Below are 22305 nucleotides of genomic sequence, written 5' to 3' on the forward strand. Positions count from 1 at the left end.
TCTCCCTAGGTAGGTTTATTCCTAGGTATTTTATTCTTTTTGTTGCAGTGGTAAATGGGAGCGTTTCCTTAATTTCTCTTTCAGATTTTTCATCATTAGTATATAGGAATGCAAGAGATTTCTGTGCATTAATTTTGTATCCTGCAACTTTACCAAAATCGTTGATTAGCTGTAGTAATTTTATGATGGCATTTTTAGGATTCTCTATGTATAGTACCACGTCATCTGCAAACAGTGAGAGTTTTACTTCTTCTTTTTTAATTTGGTTTCCTTATTTTTCTTTCGCTTCTCTGATTGCTGTGGCTAGGACTTCCAAAACTATGTTGAATAATAGTGGTAAGAGTGGACATCCTTGTCGTGTTCCTGATCTTAGAGGAAATGCTTTCAGTGTTTCACCATTCAGCATGATGTTTGCTGTGGGTTTGTCGTATATGGCCTTTATTATGTCGAGGTAGGTTCCGTCTATGCCCACTTTCTGGAGAGTTTTTATCATAAAACAAAAAAGATCTTGCTGTGATTTATGTCAAAGAATGTTCTTCCTGTGTTTTCCTCTAAGAGTTTTATACTCTCCGGACTTACATTTAGGTCTCTAATCCATTTTGAGTTTATTTTTGTGTATGGTGTTAGGGAGTGTTCTAATTTCATTCTTTTATATGTAGCGGTCCAGTTTTCCCAGCACCACTTATTGAAGAGACTGTCTTTTCTCCATTGTATATCCTTGCCTCCTTTGTCATCAGTTGACCGTAGGTGTGTGGGTTTCTCTCTGGGCTTTCTATCTTGTTTCATTGATAGATGTTTCTGTTTTTGTGCCAGTACCATATTGTCTTGATTACTGTAGCTTTGTAGTATAGTCTGAAGTCAGCAAGTCTGATTCCTCCAGCTCCGTTTTTTCCCGTCAAGACTGCTTTGCCTATTCAGGGTCTATTGTGTCACTGTACAAATTTTAAGATTTTTTTGTTCTGGTTCTGTAAAACATGCCATTGGTAATTTGATAGGGATTGCGTTAAATCTCTAGATTGCTTTGAGTAGTATAGTCATTTTCACAGTATATATATATATATATATATAGTGAGTTTTAGTTTGTAAAGACAACAAAACAAAACAAATATCTCACCATTCACCACTGGAGGTTGCCAGGCCACCAATCATTTCTGTGAAAAACTGAAAGACGAAGTCCTCTCCCTCTTTTTCTTGATGAGTCTGACTGATGGTTTATCAATTTTGTTTATCTTCTCAAAGAACGCAGCTTTCAGTTTTATTGATCTTTGCTGTTGTTTTCTTTGTTTCTATTTCATTTATTTCTGCTCTGATCTTTATGTTTTCTTTCCCTCTGCTAACTTTGGGTTTTGTTTGTTCTTCTCTCTCTAGTTCCTTTAGGTGTAAGGATAGATTGTTTATTTGAGATTTTTCTTGTTTCTTGAGGTAGGCTTGTATAGCTATAAGCTTACACTTAGAGCTGCTTTTGCTGCCTCCTATAGGTTTTGGATCCTCGTGTTTTCATTGTCATTTGTCTACGTATTTTTTGATTTCCTCTTTGATTTCTTCAGTGATCACTTGGTTATTTAGTAATGTATTGTTCAGCCTCCATGTGTTTGTGTTTTTAACGCTTTTTTCCCCTGTAATTCATTTCTAATCTCTTAGTGTTGTGGTCAGAAAAGATGCTTGATATGATTTCAATTTTCTTAAATTTACTGGGGCTTGATTTGTGACACAAGATGTGATCTATCCAGGAGAATGTTCGGAGCGCACTTGAGAAGAAAGTGTAATCTGCTGTTTTTGGACGGAGTGTCCTGTACCATATCAGTTAAATGTGTCTGGTGTATTGTGACATTTAAAGCTTGTGTTTCCTTATTAATTTTCATTATGGATGATCTGTTCATTGGTGTGAGTGAGGTGTTAATGTCCCCCACTATTACTGTGTTACTGTCAATTTCCTCTTTTACAGCTGTTAGCGTTTGCCTTATGTATTGAGGTGCTTCTATGTTGGATGCATATATATTTACAATTGTTATATCTTCTTCTTGGGTTGATCCCTTGATCATTATGTAGTGTCCTTCCTTGCCTCTTGTAACATTCTTTATTTTAAAGTCTATTTTATCTGATATGAGTATTGCTACTCCAGCTTTGTTTTGATTTCCATTTGCATGGAATATCTTTTTCCATCCCCTCACTTTCAGTCTGTATGTGTCCCTAGGTCTGAAGTGGGTCTCTTGTAGACAGTGTATATATGGGTCTTTTTTTTGTATCCATTCAGCAAGTCTGTGTCTTTTGGTTGGAGCATTTAATCCATTCACGTTAAGGTAATTATTGAGCTGTATGTTCCTGTGACCATTTTCTTAATGGTTCTGGGTTTGTTTTTGTAGATCCTTTTCTTCTTTTGTGTTTCCCTCATAGAGAAGTTCCTTTAGCTTTTGTTGTAGAGCTGGTTTGGTGGTGCTGAATTCTCTTAGCTTTTGCTTGCCTGTAAAGCTTTTGATTTCTCCATCGAATCTGAATGAGATCCTTGCAGGGTAATCTTGGTTATAGGTTTTCCCCTGTCATCACTTTAAGTATATCATGCCACTCCCTTCTGGCTTGTAGTTTCTGCTGAGAAATCAGCTGTTAACCTTACGGGAACCATTCTTCTGCCTCAGTCATTCTGCTATTGTTTCATTCTAGTGTAGTTTTCATTCCAGTTATTGTTTTGTTCATCTCTGTTTGTTTGTTCTTTAGTTCTTCTAGGTCTTTGTTAAACATTTCTTGCATCTTCTCGATCTTTGCCTCCATTGTTTTTCTGAGTTCTTGGATCATCTTCACTGTCATTATTCTGAATTCTTTTTCTGGAAGGTTGCCTATCTCCACTTCATTTAGTTGTTTTTCTGGGTTTTTATCTTGTTCCTTCATCTGGTACATAGCCCTCTGCCTTTTCATCTTGTCTATCTTTCTATGAATGTGGTTTTTGTTCCACAGGCTGCAGGATTGTAGTTCTTGCTTCTGCTGTCTGTCTCCCCTCTCTGTTTTTCTTTTCTTAATATTTGTTAAAATGTGTATATTCAGTGAATGCTGGCGACAAATATCCTCATTTATTCACATGTTAAATGGCTTCTATTTTATCTTAGTAAATTTTTTTTACTGCGTCTTCCTCTTTCTGCCATAAATTATGGCCTTGGTTGTACTGTAAGTATGTAGTGCATATTCCATAAATATTTAATTTCTAATCCATTAATAGTATTCCTTCCCTAGAGCAGTGTGCTTCTCAAATTTTAATGGGCATTCATCTCACTAAGGGATCTTGTCAAAATGCTGGTTCTGATTCAATAGTTCTGGGATAGAGCCCAAGAGTCTGCATTTCTAATAAACCCCCAGAGGCTGGTGATGTGGCTGGTCCAGAGCTCTGCTTTGTGTATGGAGATACTGCTGCTTACCCAGGAGTATTATCTTGGAAGGCAGTGTTGGATAGTCTCCCTGCTATAGCCATAACTGCCTTAGTAACATTTTTAGCAATTTAGGGGCAGGGGAAAGGATGGTTACAGATGAGTGTCCTCTGTGGTTATGAAGTAAAGATACCATCTTATTATCAAGCCTGACAATCAACCTCCTTAAACGGCTCAACTGACTTCAGTTTTGTTCGTCAATAGAAATGGCCAGATGGAATAAAAATAAGTGATTCTGTATGTATCTTATAAAGAGTGAGGAAAGATCTTCTATACTAATCATGCTAGCAGTGTTCTTTGACACATTTTGGAACCTGATTAAAAGGTTGAAAATACCATCTGTGTTAAGAAAAGCTTTGCCTTGACCTTCTATACTGGAAGAAAAATCTTGGCCATGGCAATGAATCCTTAAGGAACAGTGGTGTGAAGCAGAGTAGAGAATCATCTTCTTATGGAACGTAAGGAAGTAGGACATTTTCTGAAACCATGGAAACGTCTTTTTACCTTTGTATATGAACAGGATGCAGTGGTGTGTAGTAACCTTGAACGTGGAGGAAAATTTGTCATCCTTTGAATTTGAACCACATCAGTGATTGTCAAAAGCTACTGTTGTTTTTAGAAGATAACAGCAAGTTTCAAACTTGATTCTCCACAGTGACTGAAGCTGGCTTTGGTGCTGATATTGGCATGGAGAAATTCTTCAACATCAAGTGCAGAGCTTCTGGCTTGGTGCCCAGTGTTGTGGTGCTGGTGGCGACGGTGCGGGCTCTGAAGATGCACGGAGGTGGACCAAGTGTAAGCACCGTGCTTCCTTTCTAATAAAGCAGAAGGAAGCAGAATTGAACCTTTGAAACATCCAAACCTGCTTCATAGCTGCAGTTTTCTAGAATATCTCCTTTTTCACAAATCACCATTATAGAGCACTTAGAGTTCAGTTCGATCAAGTAATTAGTAACACCCACAAAGTTATTTCTAAGCAATATTTTGGGAAGGAGCATGGGACCGCTCTTTAGTTCTAAGAGTCTAAACTGAAACTTATGTCAACATTTTATAACCCTGTGGTAATGGGAGGATAGAGGCTTTGGTTCCTGAATGAAGAACAGAAGGGTTAGAGTGATTGCTTTTGTGGGTGAGGTTGTTCAGTGTTCGTACGGATAGTTTTTTTGGTTCACTGGCGCTACATCTCATCAGATTTCATCTAGCGCTATTTTCCTTCTGTTTCTGTTTATTATGATTTCACTTTATAACTCTGTTAGAGCACTGGATTATTTCTAAGAGAGCTTTGCTTAGAAAACACAAATTCTGTTTTAACATCTTTAAAGACTTTATCATGTATAGAATTCACACACACCTGAAAGGAGTTTTCACCTTTCCACAGCAAAGATGTAGTTTTTTGTTTTTTTTTCATTTTTAGGGATTTCCAAAGGGAGAATAAGAGATGTTGTACTGATTAACCATTCTTGAACTAAAATCATTTGGAGTTTCTTTATTACTTATACTATTGATATCTTACACAGACTGCCAAATCTGATTTCTTAATTGATATACTGTGTATGCAGATATCACACAATGATTAATTATACAGCATAAACAAATAACAAGTTTGCCGTGATGAAACACCACGATGTGCACTGTTTAATCATCTTAGCAATTCTTTGTCCTAGGAGACGCAGACATTATATCATTTTACAGATGAGGAAGCTGAGGTTTGATGTGTTTAGGGAATGTCACCAGGCCAGCAGAGAGCCAAATCTCAAGCCTGGGTCTGAGATACAGATTCTCCACTTTTGTCAGGCATTCAGAGCTGAATATGAATGAAGGGTAAACCTCCTCTGAATCCCTAATCCGCTCATTAATACCAGATGCTTGAGCACTTCATTTTAGCCTAGAGCTTCACCATTATATCAACGGCAAGATTGACGCGGCAGGTATTATAATATAGTAGTGCTAGAGAGTTCTGATTTTGTTCAAAACACCAATTGAGTTCAGACTCTGAAGCTGTATCAACTTCCGTTTTCAAAGAACGATCTCTACCTATATAAGATAAGTTTGAAATTCCCCCTCCCTGTCTTGCACCCTGAAAATTACAAAATCAAAGGGCTTTAATACTGGAAAGGGCTTAGAAATTAGTCTGGTTCAAGTCTTTACAAAGATAAAATTACTGAGGTGCTGGAGGATTCTGGGTCTTGCTTAGTATCCTCCGTCTGTTTAGGGGACTAATCAGACATGGAATCAAGGTCTCTGGACTTCTAGTCCAGTGTTTTTGCACACTCCAATCTCGTCTCTGTCCTATAAAAACTCACGACATGATTTATAATCCTATTTCAGTTCATCTTAATGTGTGTGCTCTGTTTTACAACGGTTGCATTTTCTGCTCACCTTAATCCTTGATACCTCTTTCAGTTCCCCTTAGTGTCATGTTTCCATGCCGGTGATGATTGTAACAGGGCTCGAGATTAGTAGGCACAGATATGGGTGGAGGATAATAAACGGGGGGATCAGGAAGCCAGGTGAAGTGCAGCATTCCTCTCCTGGACCCCAGTAGTGCTTCTGCATCATATTATTTTATGAATGTCTATGTGTGTATCTCCCCACTCGACTCTGAATTCCTTGAGATTAAGGACTATATCTTACTAATTTGTGTATTCCTCATGCCCGGCATACTCTGCGTCAAGGAAATGTTTTCGACAATTGAGTAATACATGAACTTTGATCTTCTTAATCCTGTATTCCGTATTATCCACCTCAGTGTCATTCCTCCTTACTTGAAACAACTCCACAGTAATGTTTTTGATCCATTATAATTTCTACTTCCTTTTGATATCATTACACAAATAACCTCGGCTGCCTCTTATGTTTATTCAGCTTGTTGTTTTACATAATTTATGCAGTGGAAAATCCTATGACCCTTGAACTTGCCCATTTTAGCCCCAGTCATATCCTGTCTTCCAAAATGCTGACCATTCTTGGTGCAATGGAAGAACTAATGCATTTGGATTCAGACATGTCTTTTATAATTAGTTCTTTAAACATAGTTTCTTAAGGAGGGTTCTCCATAACCAATAGGATGTGTATTTATTATAAAAAGATTTGTTATAAGTAATTGGCTCCCACAATTATGGAGGCTTGACAAGTCCAAAAATCTACTGAGTGGGCCACTGCTGGAGACTCAGGAGAGCCAGTATTCCAGTCCCAGTGTGAAGGCAATCTACTGGAAAATGTTCTCTTGCACAGTTTCTTTTTGTTATAGCAGGCCTTCAACTGATTGAAGTGATGGGGGGCAGTCTGCTGTACTCAGTGTCCATCAATTTAAATGTTATTCTCATTCAAAAACACCCTCACCGAAATACCCAGAATAACGTTTGACCAAATATCTGGGCATCCCATCACCCAAGCTGACACACAAAATTAACCATCACCCTCATTACTGGTTTTTGGTGTGTGGTGTAATGACAGGCCTAATTTTATTTTTTCTGTGTTAATAACCAACTGGCCTAGCACTATTTATTTTAATTAGTCCTTCCTTTCTGATCTTCAAGGCTACTTCGTGATAAATCAATTCTCCATACACGTGTAGGTGTGTTTCTGGGACCTTCGTTTGGTTGCACTGGTCTATTTACACATAATTGTGTGTGTGCTACACTAAGTCTGTAGTGCAAGCTCTCCCTGGTAGTTCTCTTTCTTCATGGGTGCCCGGCCTTTATCAGTCCTTTTCACTTCCATACGTATTTTTGAACTAATCATAAAGTCCCATAAAGAATCTTTCTAGGATTTGGGGTTTTTTTTTTGGAATATCATTAAATCAATAGATCAGTTTTATATCTAGGAACTTGGGATATTCACTGATTTAGGTCTTTTGAAATATATTTTAATAAACATTTACAGTTTATTGCCCAGAGGACTTCTACATCCTTTTACCGATCTGTTCCCACGTGCTTTATATTTTTAAATAATTTCACAGGTTACTTCTGGATTCTTATATATATATATATCCAGTGACCTGTCTAAATTTTTTTAAGGTATAATTGACATGCAACATTATATTAGTTTCAAGGTATACAACATAATGTTCAGTATTTGTATACACTGTAAAATGATCACCACATAAGTCATTAACATCTGTCACCATACATAGTTTAAAAAAAATGTGTTTCCTTGGAATGAGAACTTTTCAGATCTACTCTCTTAGCAACTTTCAAATATGCAATACAGTATTTTTACCTATAGTCACCATGCTCTATATTAAATCTCCATAACTTAAAAAATTCTCTTATTAATTGTACTAATTTAGCTGTAAATACTTTAGAGAGTTCTGTGTGGACAATCATATATGAAAATAATGACAGTTCTGTTTCTTCCTTTCCAATCCTGATACTTTTTTTTCATCACTAACCATATGTTTCTAGTTGCAGTGCAGTATTAAATAGGGTTGATAGCCAGCATCCTACTGTTATTCCTTATCAACAAGAGAACACGTTTAATAGTTCATCGCTAAATATGTTTTCTGTAATATTTCAGTATATGTTTTTTATCAGGTTAAGAAAATTGCCTTCTGTTGCTATTTGTCAAGTTGTTATACTATATGTTGAGTAATCTTCGTCTATTGAGATGACATGATTTTTCTCTTTATTAATGTTGCAAATTATATTACAAATATTAAATGAACCTTTCATTATCTTTTTTATGAATAACTGAATTTTGCTTATTGATTCTCTTTTATATTCTCATTAAGGGATTTTGTAACATTAGAATAACCTATTTATTCAAAGATGGGAAGAAGTCACCTGTAACACTCACTGGGCCTGTTGCTTATTGGTGAGGGGTAGGTTTTTAACTACAAACTTAATTTTTTTTAATGAGTAGAGAACTGTTTAAGTTCTCTACTTTTTCCTAAATGAGTTTTATATTAAAACTCATACTAAGTTTCTCTGTCTTTTAAAAAGTATTGGTATAAAGTTTGTCCCAGTATCCTATTAATTCTGTCTACAGCATGTGTAGGTATAATATTTTTTTCATTCCTTTTTAAAAAAAAAACTCTTGCCAGAATATTATCAATTTTGTTAGTCTTAAAGAACCAGCTTTGGTTTTGTTGATCCCCTCTACTTTCTGGCATTTGCATACAACCCATTTTTCTTGATTTTGCCTAATTTTTGATTTTGCAGAACTTTGCTTATGTTCATGCTCAGCAGTACTTTATGTTCCTTTTTTAACCCAGCGTTTTGGTTGTTCCAACTGAAGGGTCCACTGTGTGTTTTAGTTTATGCTAATGCTGGGAAAAAAAACCAATCTGAAAATACCTTATGATGTTTCCTCACAATCTCAAAAAACAATCTGTCATAGAGGTAACTTTTCAAAGGATTTCTAATATTCTCAAGACCTCTTTCGCTGAGAGGAGAACAAGTCACCACGTCCTCAGTGAATTAAAATGTTGTCTAGGGTTTCTCACTGAAACCAGTTGCAGGCTATAGACAAAAAAAAGAAAAAAATGGGGAACTGTGAAAAGGCACTAAATTGGGGCTTCAGAACCCTATTATACTCATGCCCCTGTTCTGCCTCTCATTTGCTGTGTAACTGTGGGCAAGATACCTGCCTTCTCTCACCTTCAGTTTCCTTATCTTTAAACTGCCAACCCCATCGGCTTCTGTAAGAAACTAGGCCAAAAAAAGGGGAAAATTCATGGCAATTGTTTTTAAATGACTTAGAATTTATTTAGAACCGTTATGCACTCTGTATAAATCAGGTATTAATCATACTGTGAGTTCCCTTTTATGCTAGGATAATGGGCAACAGTATGAAAGTTCTTAATATTAGCTCAAATTAGAATCGCCTGAGAAGTTTTTAACCATCGCTGATCCTGGGTCCCACTCCCAGCAATCCTGGTTTAATTGGTCAGGGTGGAGCTCAAGCAACAGTGATTTTTAAAAGCACCCACAAGACTTTACGTTCAGCCAGGGCTGCCATTTATTGGTTTAAAAGCACAAAATGTGTTTTTTAAATGAACCTTCCCAAAAGGGACCATGATTTGTTTTTCTTTCAGATCTTAATCAGAGTAAACAGTTTGATAGGATTATTCTTAATTTTTGTCTTTTCTCTTATCTCAGGTAACTGCTGGGGTCCCTCTTAAAAAAGAGTATACGGAAGAGGTAAGAGTGAAGAATTATTCAAATCCAGTTAACCATTGACTAGCAGTTGAATCTCAGTCAGGGAATAGGTCCTCCACCAGTGGCCTCTTAGAAAAGTGCTTTTCTAATAATCCAGGAGGAAATGGGTGGGGGAAGGGATAAAATCCATTCGGTTAACTCTCCAATCTTAAGAAAAGATGGGTGTAGGCTTTCTGTCCAGTTCCACCCGCTGGGCAGCCATCAGAGCAGACCTCTTATACCCATGTATTCTTTTGATGTGGCAGATACTGACTTTTGGAAGATACACAATTGGCTTTATGACTTGCGTGAGTAAATAGACTTTGACTGGCAACAGTACCTCTTAGCTCCTACAGGTGGCGCCAGGGATTTGAGCAGGGAATAGCTGGACGGTGCTGGTCACCCTCCCAGGACCTTACACCTTCTTGTCCACCAGCCCACAGAGCGTGGGCATGTTGCTGACGTCCTGGCCACCAGTCTGCAGCAGAAATAGCTTCCTGGCTCAAGACCCACATATGCCATTGGATCTAGAATAATTTTAGACTTTACTTGGAAAATGAGCCTCCTCCTTCTGCAGCCATCTTTTCTTGGAGGGAAAAAATGATCGATGGCTTTCTTTAATAGCTTCCAGGACAATAACGTGAGTGTAGATAGACCCAAAACCTGCCAGAGTGGGCCTGCCTGTGTAGTTTGGCAGGTTGGATGGGAGGTGATACATGGGGGCCTGGTTTTCTTACAGAACCTCCAGCTGGTGGCAGATGGCTGCTGTAACCTAGAGAAGCAAATTCAGATTGCTCAGCTCTTCGGGGTCCCTGTTGTCGTGGCTCTGAATGTCTTCAGGTAAGTCAAGTGTCCTACTTTAAATGTGGTCATATCGCTGGGCCACCCTGTGAACCAGCTGCATTTGTGTTTTGAGGATGTTTGACCTTTTCTCTGCTTCATCTAAAAGGACAGAGAAATACTCTGCTTATTCTATTTGTTTGATTTTCTTTGAATTGGTTTTACTTTAGCAGAAGTGTTTTCAAATGTTATCAGGGAAGTGAAATCTATATAGTGAGTTACCATTTCTTTGGCTTTTTTCTTCTTCTTCTTCTTCTTAATTCCACCCAGCATTTCTGACGGAAAGACTGTGGATGATCAAAGGGATATGTTATGGAATTTTCTCAATAAAACCCTTAACAACTTGAAATATTTGAGTCACGTTGGAGAGGATTTTTCCCCCATGCTTTTCTTAAGGTCTGACTTATTTAAGCACAGCGTAACCACTTTTGATGTTTAAAATATATTCAGTGTTTGGGAGCAAAGTTCTGTATAAGCAGTTAGTCTTTCTTGAAAAACATCGCTAAATGAATACAGATGCAAAACCACAAACGTTTTCATCACCAGGACCGACACCCGAGCGGAGATTGACTTGGTGTGTGAGCTTGCAAAGCGGGCTGGCGCCTTTAATGCAGTGCCCTGCTATCACTGGTCGATTGGTGGGAAAGGGTCGGTGGACCTGGCTCAGGCTGTGAGAGAAGCTGCAAGTAAAAAGAGTCGTTTCCAATTCCTATATGATGTGCAGGTAAGATCCAACACAATGATAATGGTGCCTGACGGTCTTGCACCTTAACTGTATGCCAGGCCAGTGCCGAGAGCTTCACGTGGGTTGTCACGACAGCTCTGCAGATAAGGAAACCGAAGGTTAAAGAGGTTAAGCCATCTGACGAGGTCCTATTGCTAAGGGGCCCCAGCTCCTTGCCCCCAAGCCTGTGCTCTGCACTCAGCGCAGAGGGGTGTTGGAGTACAGGGTTCAACAGGATTTGCACAGGAGCGAGACTTTTGAGCAACTTCATAAGGCATGGGATATCACGGGCAGTATTTTCCTTGTCCGTTTCTGCTATAGCCCATTTGCACCACGGTTTTCTTGAGCTATGCCTAGTATATTTTAAAAATTTTTTGAATTGTGGTAAAATACATCATAACATAAAATTGACCATCTTTACCATTTTTAGGTGAATAGCTCACTAGTGTTAAGTAGCTCCACATTGCTGTGCAACCATCGTCCTTCTCCATAGGTCTTTTCAAATTGCAAAATCGAAACTCTGCGCCCGTTAAACACTAACTCCCCATTTCTCCTCCTCTGTTGCTGACTATCTCATACCATTAAGCCATAAAGTTTGTCCCTTTTTTGACTGGCTTATTCACTGTCTCAGTCCTTTCAGGCTGCTATAAGGAATACTGTAGTACTGGGTGGCTTATAAACAACACATTTATTACTCATAGTTTTGGAGGCTAGGAAGTCTCAGATCAGGGCATCAGCAGATTCGATGTCTGATGAGGGCCTGCTTCTTATTTCATAGATGGGAGTCTTCTCACTGTATCCTCATATGGTAGAAGTGGGGAGGGATCTCTCTAGGTTATCTTTTTATAAGAGCGCTAATCCCATTCATGAGGGGTGCACCCACATGACCCTATCACCCCAGAGCCCCATCTCCTAATGACATCAACCTAATCACTCCCAAAGGCCTCAGATGCTAACATGTCATCCCATTGGAAATTAGGCTTCAACATACCAATCTGGGGGGAGACAAACATTCAGTCCGTAGCATGCACTTAGCATAATGTCCTCAAGGTTCACCCATGTTACTGCGTATGTCAGAACTTCTTTCCTTCTTAAGGCTGAACAACAGTCCACTGTATGTTTATGCCACTTTTTTGCTGTCCGTTCATCTGTCGGTGGCCACTTGGGTTGCTTCCACTTCTTGGCTATTATAAATAATGCTGCTATGAACATGTGTGTAAGACTGCTTCCAGTTCTTTTGGGCATATACGCTGAAGAGGAGTTGCTGGATTGTCTAGTATATTTTTTCAGCACAGCTGGATAATGAGGGTTCAGTCAGAATATCTGAACTTCTCGGGACCTCACTCTTCTTGGTTCATCTTTGCTGCCACCCAAACATCTCCACTCTGGATTTGCTGGCTCCAGCTCTGGCTGTTGGATTTGTCCTCATAGGTAGTCCCTGGTTGCCAGAGTGCTCAGGCTTCAAACTGGTGGCTTCTCTGGTTCCTTCATCCCTCACAAATTCTGTTAGTCTTGAGCCTAGAGTTACATCATGAAGAACACGATGAGAACTTTAAGCCAAGGAGGGCTTCTTGTCTGCCAGGCGTACGGACACTTTGTGCTCGTTAACTTGTTTAGTCCTCACTTCCCCGATGGGTAGAAACTGTTGCTTTTCCCGTGTTCTACATACAAGGAAAATAAAGCAAACAGAGGTTAAGTAACCTGCCCTATGTCCCACAGCCAGACAGAGGCAGAGCTGAGGGGGGGTGTGTGGAATGACGGAAGCCAACATCCTGCTGTGTCATTCAGAATCCACCGCTGGGTTCAAAGGTGGGAGTTGGGATGGGGAGGCTTCCTCTCAAACGGGCAGCAACTGAGTGACCCACCAGAGGAAGCACCACGATGGGCAAAGAATCCCTACCAGGTGGGGTCACTGCAGGTAGTTGGTGACTGTGGGAGGAAGGATTTCAGGAACGAATTAGGATGGTTAACTCAGCAAAGGTGTGTCGTGTTCAAGGGTCATTTTATGAGAGACCCTAATGTTCTGTCTTACAGAGGTGGTGGGGCAGGATGTGGCAGTGGGGAGGGCAGTGGGCTCGGGTTCTACAGGAAGAAAGACGTCCTGATGAGACGCTGAGCATAATGTAGATGCAGCCCTGCAGTGGGCTCATCACGGGGAACGAAGCCAACTCAGATGGTGGCTGGCCAAGGTAATCTTGTGTTCCTTCCTGGGCCTTGATGCCCAGGTAAGCCTTGCTGGGTTGAGGGTGATTAGGTCATGAGGGTGCAGCCCTTATGAATTGGTGCAGCTCTTGGCCCTTTTACACAAACGACTGTCAGGAAACCCTCAGACCACCGCCCCACTCTGATCGTGAACCACCCCACTCTGAGTGGCAATGGCAGTTTTTTTGTTTGTGTGTTTCTTTTTAGTATATTTATTTATTTATCTGTTGGCTGCATTGGGTCTTCGTTGCTGCGCACGGGCTTTCTCTAGTTAGGGAGAGCGGGGGCTACTCGTTGCGGTGCGCGGGCTTCTCATTGCGGTGGCTTCTCTTGTTGTGGAACACGGGCTCTAGACGCGCGGGCTTCAGTAGTTGTGGCTCGCGGGCTCAGTAGTTGCGGCGCACGGGCTTAGTTGCTCCGCGGCATGTGGGATCTTCCTGGACCAGAGCTAGAACCCGGGTCCCCTGCATTGGCAGGCGGATTCTTAATCACTGCGCCACCAGGGAAGCCCCGCAATGGCAGATTTTAAACGAATGATTTCACAAAGTGTGGCTTTTTCAAGGAAACCATCCAAAGTGAAAAGGTCAGTAAATAGAAGCAATGTTTCGTGAGTTGTGCTTTCTTAAACATGTACTATCCCTTAAATGAACCCTTTTCCTTTCCACCAATATCATAATTTTTTTTTCCTGAATTCCCATTTTTTGTGGAGATAATGCTGTTAAAATGTCTGCTCTTCTGTGAAAAGGGGAACAGTTTTATAATAATGCGGTCTAAAGTCATATTTGATAGGATTCTTGCCTCCTTTGCCCACATACATTCCCTTTTCTTATAACACAGAAATTAGACGTGAGCTGCGTAATTGCTTCTTAGAGAATCAGCAGCGCGGCCTATTATTGCTACATGACAGTTTATGAGAAGAGCTATTGCTGCTTCTGGCTCACCAGGGACTGTCTCCTTGATAGCTCTGTCGCTCACGCTGGTGAGTCGATTTTCGATAATATAAGACCATTTACAATCTTGTCTTGTAACGGTGTAGGAAATCTGAAGTCATCGTTGCAGGCAGTAACAGAGCTCAACCTCCCTCCTGCCGCAATTACGTGCATAGTCAGTGTTGGTGAGCCTTTGTGGACTAAGTAATGGTTTTCTTTTTCTTTTTTTTCTTTCTTTTGTGTTTTTAATTTTTATTTAAGTAATAATGGTTTTCTTGAAACCCTTTAATTCCCTTTGTTTTCCCCCCACGACTAGCCCTTTGATGCTAGACAGCTCAATTAGGTATCAGGCTGCCCCACAGGAAAAAAAGAAGTGACAAAATGCTTTTGGATAAGACACCCTGCTGCCTTTGCTTCTCTGCACAAACTGGGCTTCTGTGTGCCTTTTGCTATCATCCCAGACTCTATTCCACCAAGAATGTATTCAGCGCAGGATTGATGGCCTCTTAGTTCCTGCTCCAGCCCCGCCCCAGTCTTGTGTTACAGGAGAAAGACACCTGAGCTCATTGGAGAAATTGGAAATAGTGTCGGAGCACAGGGCATGATTGCTTTTGTGTGGGGAGTAGAAATCGTCTCAAAACCCCAAAGGGAAAGAGGAACAGCTCGAGAGAAATAGTGTTTACCTGACCTCAGTGACACTGTAAGGCCGGACAACTCGCAGAGCATGAGGCCTTCTGATGACGGTTCCATTAGTTAAAGCGAGAAACAAGCTGCACTCGGGAGTCTGTGCTGAACTTCGCAAAATTGAGGGAAGCAGCCACTGTTCTCTAGAGAAAATTCTGCACCTCTTTTACCAGAGTAGCTTCTAATTCAAGAGGAGGCAACTTTTGTTCATGGTACTAGAGGTGGCTGTTGATTATTTCAGAATAAAAAAAATTTTTTTTATACAGCAGGTTCTTATTAGTTATCTATTTTATACATATTAGTGTATATATGTCAATCCCAATCTCCCAGAATAATAATTTTTAAAATATGGAATAGAAGGCAGTGGCCTAATTGTTCAAAGGAAGTTTATCATGTGAGAACTGATATATTTAAACTTGAACTATGCTGCGTCATTTCCTCTGAACCGTTAATGATGATCACAGCCCCCTTTCCTTTTAAGGAACAGGTAGAAGTCCTCCCCAAAACCTATCTTTTCTATTATTACTTTTGGCAGTTATATCTTTACAGTTGACCAATATATCTCCATATCTGCAAGCACCCAGGAAAACAGAATAGCAGATGAAAAAACGAATCTGTATTTACACTTTATTAGCTAGCTAACAAATCCCTCTTCCGTACATAATTTCAAGTATATCTCATCCAATCCCATGGGGTGTGTGAGCTCAACTCTGTATCTTAAATGCAGAAATAGGAGTTCAGAGAAGGTGAGGGACGTGCCCCATGACAAATGGACACTTGATGGAAGAAGTAATGTATTATAGTTAAAGGGGTCATTCAGAATTGAGTTCGCATCTTTTCTTTTTTTTAATTGGAGTATAGTTGACTTACAATGTTGTGTGAGTTTCAGGTGTACAGTAAAGTGATTGTTGTACGTATACAGATATTCATTCTTTTTTAGATTCTTTTCTCATACAGGTTATCACAGAATGTTGAGTAGAGTTCCCTGTGCTATACAGTAGGTCCTTGTTGGTTATCTGTTTTATGTAGAGTAGTGCATGTATGTTCATCCCAAACTCCTAATTTATCCCTCCCCCTTCCCTTTCCCCTTTGGTAACCAGAAGTTTGTTTTCCATGGCTGCAAATCTGTCTCTGTTTTGTAAATAAGTTGATTTGCATCATTTATTTAGATTCCACATGGAAGCAATATCATGTTATTTGTCTTTCTCTTTCTGACTTACTTCAGTATGATAATCTCTAGGTCCATCCGTGTTGCTGCAAGTGGCGTTATTTCATTCTTTTTTATGGTTGAGTGGTATTCTGTTGTATATATGTACCACATATCTTATTTATCCATTCCTCTTTCGGTGGACAGTTAGGTTGCCTCCATGTCTTGGCTATTGTAAATAATGCTGCTATGAACTTTGGGGTGCGTGCATCTTTTCTAATTAGAGTTTTCATCTTTTCCTGATATATGCCCAGGAGTAACTATTTTTCGTTTTTTAAGGAACCTCCATACTGTTCTCCATAGTGGCTGTACCAATTTACATTCCCACCAACAGTGCAAGAGGGTTCCCTTTTCTCCACACCCTCTCTAGCATTTACTGTTTGTAGACTTTTTGTTGATGGTCATTTTGACCTGTGTGAGGTGATAGCTCACTGTAGTTTTGATTTGCATTTCTCTGATAATTAGTGATGTTGAGCATCTTTCCATGTGCTTTTTGCCATCTGTATGTCTTCTTTGGAGAAACATCTATTTAGATCTTCTGCCCGTTTTTGATTGGGTTGTTTGCTTTTTTGACATAGAGCTGTTATGAGCTGTTAGTATATTTTGGAGACTAATCCGTTGTCGGTAACTTCATTTGCAAACAGAGTTCAAATCTCGATGGGACCTCCCACTATGAATATAAATGTGGACAACTCTCTGAGCCTCAGCTTCCTTATCTATAAAATAGTGTCTGATATTAACACCAACTTCACCCAGTTGCTGTAGGACCAAATGAAATGTCCCGGAGTAAAATGCTGGGACATAGGAGGCTGGTAATCTATGTTAGCTCTTCCTTCTGTCACTTTCACTTCAGGAAGAGAAGGGGTTTCCTGAATTGACCTTCAAGAATTGTCTTGTAACTCAGGTAACCTGGAGGTCGGGCTCCAGGGTTGGTTTCCTGTTCAACTGTGTTAAAACCAGCAATTAGCATCCCCTAGTGCACCAGGAAAGAAAGGTACTCCCAAATCAAAGCAAGACATTGAGCATTCTTTCTCCATTAGAATTGGGAGCTATTAGTGATTTAATAGAAAGTCAGTAGCTTTTGCAAAGAATGTATGGCACCACTGAAAGTCCATCTGAATATTGTTTGTTAAATCAGGAGTGAAAGTTGAAAACCATCTCCACATCCCTCCATATCCTTCCTCTAAACTCATAAACATTTAGAGGTGTAACCTTGACAGCATGAGAAGATGGTGTTTGTTTTTATTAAAAGGTCTTTCCTGTTCCTTGTGTGAAGCCATTCTCTTGATCACAGCAGGGCTAGAAGCAAGGGAGATCAAAACAGACCAGGAAGACTCCATCTAGGGCCACAGCCAGCACCGCAGATTTCTGCACTATTGCACTTTCACTGCCTGTGTGTTTAGGAGTGTTTTCTCCCCTGCTGGCAGGGGATTGAGGGGTGGGGGAGTTCGCTGATTATTGAGGAATTATGTATGTTATATTTTTTAAGGATTCAAACCAGTTGTTGGTAGGGTTTTGAGTTATTCTTTAATTGGACTCCGGGCATCAGCCAGCAAACGGAGCCTCAAATTTTAAGGAAATAAATAAAAATGCATATGTATAAGTACTTGTATGTATGTGTATAGAGTATGTGTGTTCGTGTGTGTATGTGTATATTTTTTTAATTGTGGTAAAAAAATATATGTAAAATGAAATTTCCCGTTTTAATCATTTTTAAATATATAAAGTTCCATGTATTTAGAATATAGAAAAATGTATACATAAATACTATATATGTAGTTTTAATTCATAGAACTTAAAACATACATCTCTGTATGTCTTTTGTATTTCATAGTAATTGCTAAACAACAGTCTAAGGAGAAGGGATGACCTTTCTTTTTTTATTTTTAATTAATTAATTTTTGTTTTGTTTTTGAGGTTTTTTTGAATATGATCTTATTTATTCTTTTATACAGCAGGTTCTTATTAGTCATCAGTTTTATACCCATCAGTGTATACATGTCAATCCCAATCGCCCAATTCATCACACCCCCACCCCCACCCCACGCAGCTTTCCCGCCTTGGTGTCCATACGTTTGTTCTCTACATCTGTGTCTCAACTTCTGCCCTGCAAACTGGTTCATCTGAACCTTTTTTCCAGGTTCCACATACATGAGTTAATATACGATATTTGTTGTTCTCTTTCTGACTTTCTTCACCCTGTATGACAGTCTCTAGATACATCCACATCTCAACAAATGACCCAATTTTGTTCATTGTTATGGCTGAGTAATATTCTATTGTATATATGTACCACAACTTCTGTATCCATTCGTCTGTCGATGGGCATTTAGGTTGCTTCCATGACCTGGCTATTGTAAATAGTGCTACAATGAACATTGGGGTGCGTGTGTCTTTTTGAATTATGGTTTTCTCTGGGTGTGTGCCCAGTAGTGGGATTGCTAGGTCATATGGTAATTCTAAATCAGTGTTTTAAGGAACCTCCATACTGTATCAATTTACATTCCCACCAACAGTGCAAGAGGGTTCGCTTTTCTCCACCCCCTCTCCAGCATTTGTTGTTTGTAGATTTTCTGATGATGCTCATTCTAACTGGTGTGAGGTGATACCTCACTGTAGTTTTGATTTGCATTTCTCTAATAATTAGTGATGTTGAGCAGCTTTTCATGTGCTTCTTGGCCATCTGTGTGTCTTCTTTGGAGAAATGTCTATCTAGGTCTTCTGCCCATTTTTGGATTGGGTTGTGTGTTTCTTTAATATTGAGCTGCATGACCTGTTTATATATTTTGGAGATTAAACCTTTGTCTGTTGATTCGTTTGCAAATATTCTTCCGATTCTGAGGGTTGTCTTTTCGTCTTGTTTATGGTTTCCTTTGCTGTGCAAAAGCTTTGAAGTTTCATTAGCTCCCATTTGTTTATTTTTGTTTTTATTTCCATTACTCTAGGAGGTGGATCAAAAAAGATCTCGTTGTGATTTATGTCAAAGAGTGTTCTTCCTATGTTTTCCTCTAAGAGGTTTATACTTTCAGGACTTACATTTAGGTCTCTAATCCATTTTGAGAAGGGTCTCTTGTAGACAGCGTATATATGGGTCTTGTTTTGTATCCATTCAGCAAGCCTGTGTCTTTTAGTTGGTGCATTTAATCCATTCACATTTAAGGTAATTATCGATATGTATGTTCCTATGACCATTTTCTTAATTGTTTTGGGTTTGTTTTTGTAGGTCCTTTTCTTCTCTTGTGTTGCCCACTTAGAGTAGTTCATTTAGCTTTTGTTGTAGAGGTAGTTTTGTGGTGCTGAATTCTCTTAGCTTTTGCTTGTCTGTATAGCTATTGATTTCTCCACCAAATCTGACTGAGGTCCTTGCTGGGTAGAGTAATCTTGGTTGTAGGTTCTTCCCTTTCATCATTTTAAGTATATCATGCCACTCCCTTCTGGCTTGTAGAGTTTCTGCTGAGAAATTAGCTGTTACCTTTATGGGAGTTCCCTTGTACGTTGTCATTTTTCCTTTGCTGCTTTCAGTAATTTTTCTTTGTCTTTAATTTTTGCCAGTTTGATCACTGTGTGTCTCGGATTGTTTCTCCTTGGGTTGATCCTGTATGGGACTCTCTGCACTTCCTGGACTTAGGTGGCTATTTCCTTTCCCATGTTAGGGAAGTTTTAGACTATAATCTCTTCAAATACTTTCTCCGGTCCTTTGTCTCTCTCTTCTCCTTCTGGGACCCCTATAATGCGAATGTTGTTGCATTTAATGTTGTCCCAGAGGTGTCTTAGGCTGTCTTCATTTCTTTTCATTCTTTTTTTTAAATTCTGTTCCACAGCTGTGAATTCCACCATTCTGTCTTCCAGGTCACTTATCCGTCCTTCTGCCTCAGTTATTCTGGTAGTGATTCCTTCTAGTGTAGCTTTCATTTCAGTGATTGTACTGTTCATCTCTGTTTGTTTTTTCTTTAATTCTAGATCTTTGTTAAACATTTCTTGCATCTTCTCGATCTTTGCCTCCATTGTTTTTCTGAGGTCGTGGATCATCTTCACTGTCATTATTCTGAATTCTTTTTCCGGAAGGTTGCCTATCTCTACTTTCATTTAGTTGTCTTTCTGGGTTTTTATCTTGTTCCTTCATCTGGTACATAGCCCTCTGCCTTTTTGTCTTGTCTGTGTTTCTGTGAATGTGGTTTCTGTTCCACAGGCTGCAGGGCTGTAGTTCTTGCTTCTGCTGTCTGCCCTCTTGCTGGTGATGTGATTCTGTGTATATAAAACTCAGCATACTGCTAGTGTTGGACGGTGTCCTGCAGAGGCTGGGGGTGGCTGTGGCTCACCGTGAGGACAGGAACACTGGCAGCAGAAGCTCTGGGAAGTACTCCTTGGCGTGAGTCCTCCCAGAGTCCGCCATTAGCCCCACCAGAGATGATGACCTTTCTTTTTATGCCCTTATCCCTGTACCGTTGTCTCCTTCTCAAGGCCTTTGACCTCCTTTGGCTCTTTCCTGCTTGTCCTCAGACCTGCCCTTGGTCTGCCTGTTCCCACCAGTCCTTTCTTCAGCCCTCTCCTTTCCTCCTTTTGTGCAATTGAATGTGTGGCATGTTTTGTAGGAAGCTGTCCCTTATATTTCCAGTCAGTTAAGTATCTCATTCAGAATCCGTGTCTCTTCCCTGCGCTCTCGTGTTCTGCTGTCTTATTTCTGGTTGAGCTCTGGTCATCCATCCTGAACTGCTTCTAGCCCTTCCCTCATCAGCCTCTTCTCCTCTTGCCTCCTTTTCATGCTTCAGCTCCAAATTCCCACACTGCCTCAATACCACATCCTTCTGCAAACACATCTCAGATTGCTATCAAAACTAGATTGTTTCCAACACTGGCCTCTAGGTTCTTTGTCCAGACTCCTTTGGCCAGCAGTGTATCACTCACCTCCTTGGCCTACCCCTACCGCTGCCTCACCCATCTGTGTTGGACAGGTCTCATCAGATCTGAACCTACTGTTAGATCCAACCCAACTTTCTCAATGCATCCTATTCAGCCCTTTGTGATTCTGGCAAAGCATCCCACAGCTTTGTCTCCTTGAAGCTAGAAATAGCACCTGATGAGAAAGAAACAGTGGTCTATATCCATTTCACTTGTACATGTCACAAGGATTCCTTTGATTTCATTTAAGTGCTTTCTTCTAACAAAAAAATGGAATGTCACTATGGCAAAAGTTTCTAGAAATGCACTTCATCCAAAATTATGGGCCAAGCAAGAAAGACAGGGATGTAAAATGAACTGTCAATGTCCCACCACGTGTTACCTGGTCACCTTCTGCCATCACTCCATCCATCCCTTGGTCTTTCTGACTTAAATTCAGATGACACAAGAAGACTCAGTAGGGAAAGCATCCGTTTTCTCAGCCTGAAAAGCAAGCAACATTATTTAAATATTATCACAGGTGTATTAAAGACCACTTGAAAAGGAAAACGACAACCTTAGGACTGGGGGAGGAAATCACTCAAAACAGCACAGGCTTCCACTCACCCCAGGATCTGAGAGGTTAGGGATTTGTCTTAGCAATCATTTTATTTCAGAAAATGATTTATTTTTCCTTTCATGAAAGTAGTTTACTCCGCCCTTGAGTGAGACTTTTAATCTTAGACCAGAAGATTTTTCTTTGACAGCACTGCTCCAGTAGATGAATGAGGGAGGTATGACTCCTGCCCAGGAAAACAGAGGCCAGGCTGCACCTCGTGTTCATTCATATTAATCTCACAACACACTGAGGTTTGCACGTAACTTCATGCCAGGAGGAACAACAGGTGTGTCATACGTGCATATCATTAGGCCAAGCAAGTGCTCGGGCCACTACCAGCCCTTCCCCCTCCTTTGGGTGAGATCATTAAAATTACCTATTCCTGTATATTGCTTTCTTTTGGCGTTGCTGTAATGTTCTGTTTAAGAGTATACAGCACAGGGCTTCCCCGGTGGCGCAGTGGTTGAGAGTCTGCCTGCCGATGCAGGGGACGCGGGTTTGTGCCCGGGTCCGGGAGGATCCCACATGCCGTGGAGCGGCTGGGCCCATGAGCCATGGCTGCTGAGCCTGCGCGTCCAGAGCCTGTGCTCCGCACGGGAGAGGCCACAACAGTGAGAGGCCTGCGTACCGAAGGAAAAAAAAAAAAAGAGTATACAGTTCAGGGAACTC

The 22305-nt window shown here is 40.2% G+C and overlaps 1 protein-coding gene across 3 annotated transcripts in view; it reads left to right on the forward strand.

The window, feature by feature from the left end:
- Window positions 1-22305, forward strand: part of MTHFD1L (methylenetetrahydrofolate dehydrogenase (NADP+ dependent) 1 like) — a 183737-nt gene that overhangs the window by 98440 nt on the left and 62992 nt on the right. For all 3 annotated transcript variants that reach the window (XM_024748003.1, XM_024748002.1, XM_024748004.1), the window contains 4 exons: window positions 4069-4208; window positions 9515-9556; window positions 10293-10393; window positions 10940-11117. In XM_024748003.1, the coding sequence (XP_024603771.1) occupies window positions 4069-4208; window positions 9515-9556; window positions 10293-10393; window positions 10940-11117 (461 nt within the window). The remainder of the gene's footprint in view (window positions 1-4068; window positions 4209-9514; window positions 9557-10292; window positions 10394-10939; window positions 11118-22305) is intronic.

The sequence above is a fragment of the Neophocaena asiaeorientalis genome, unplaced genomic scaffold (assembly GCF_003031525.2).
Source record: "Neophocaena asiaeorientalis asiaeorientalis breed wild unplaced genomic scaffold, Neophocaena_asiaeorientalis_V1.1 scaffold123, whole genome shotgun sequence".
Lineage (NCBI taxonomy): Eukaryota > Metazoa > Chordata > Mammalia > Artiodactyla > Phocoenidae > Neophocaena > Neophocaena asiaeorientalis.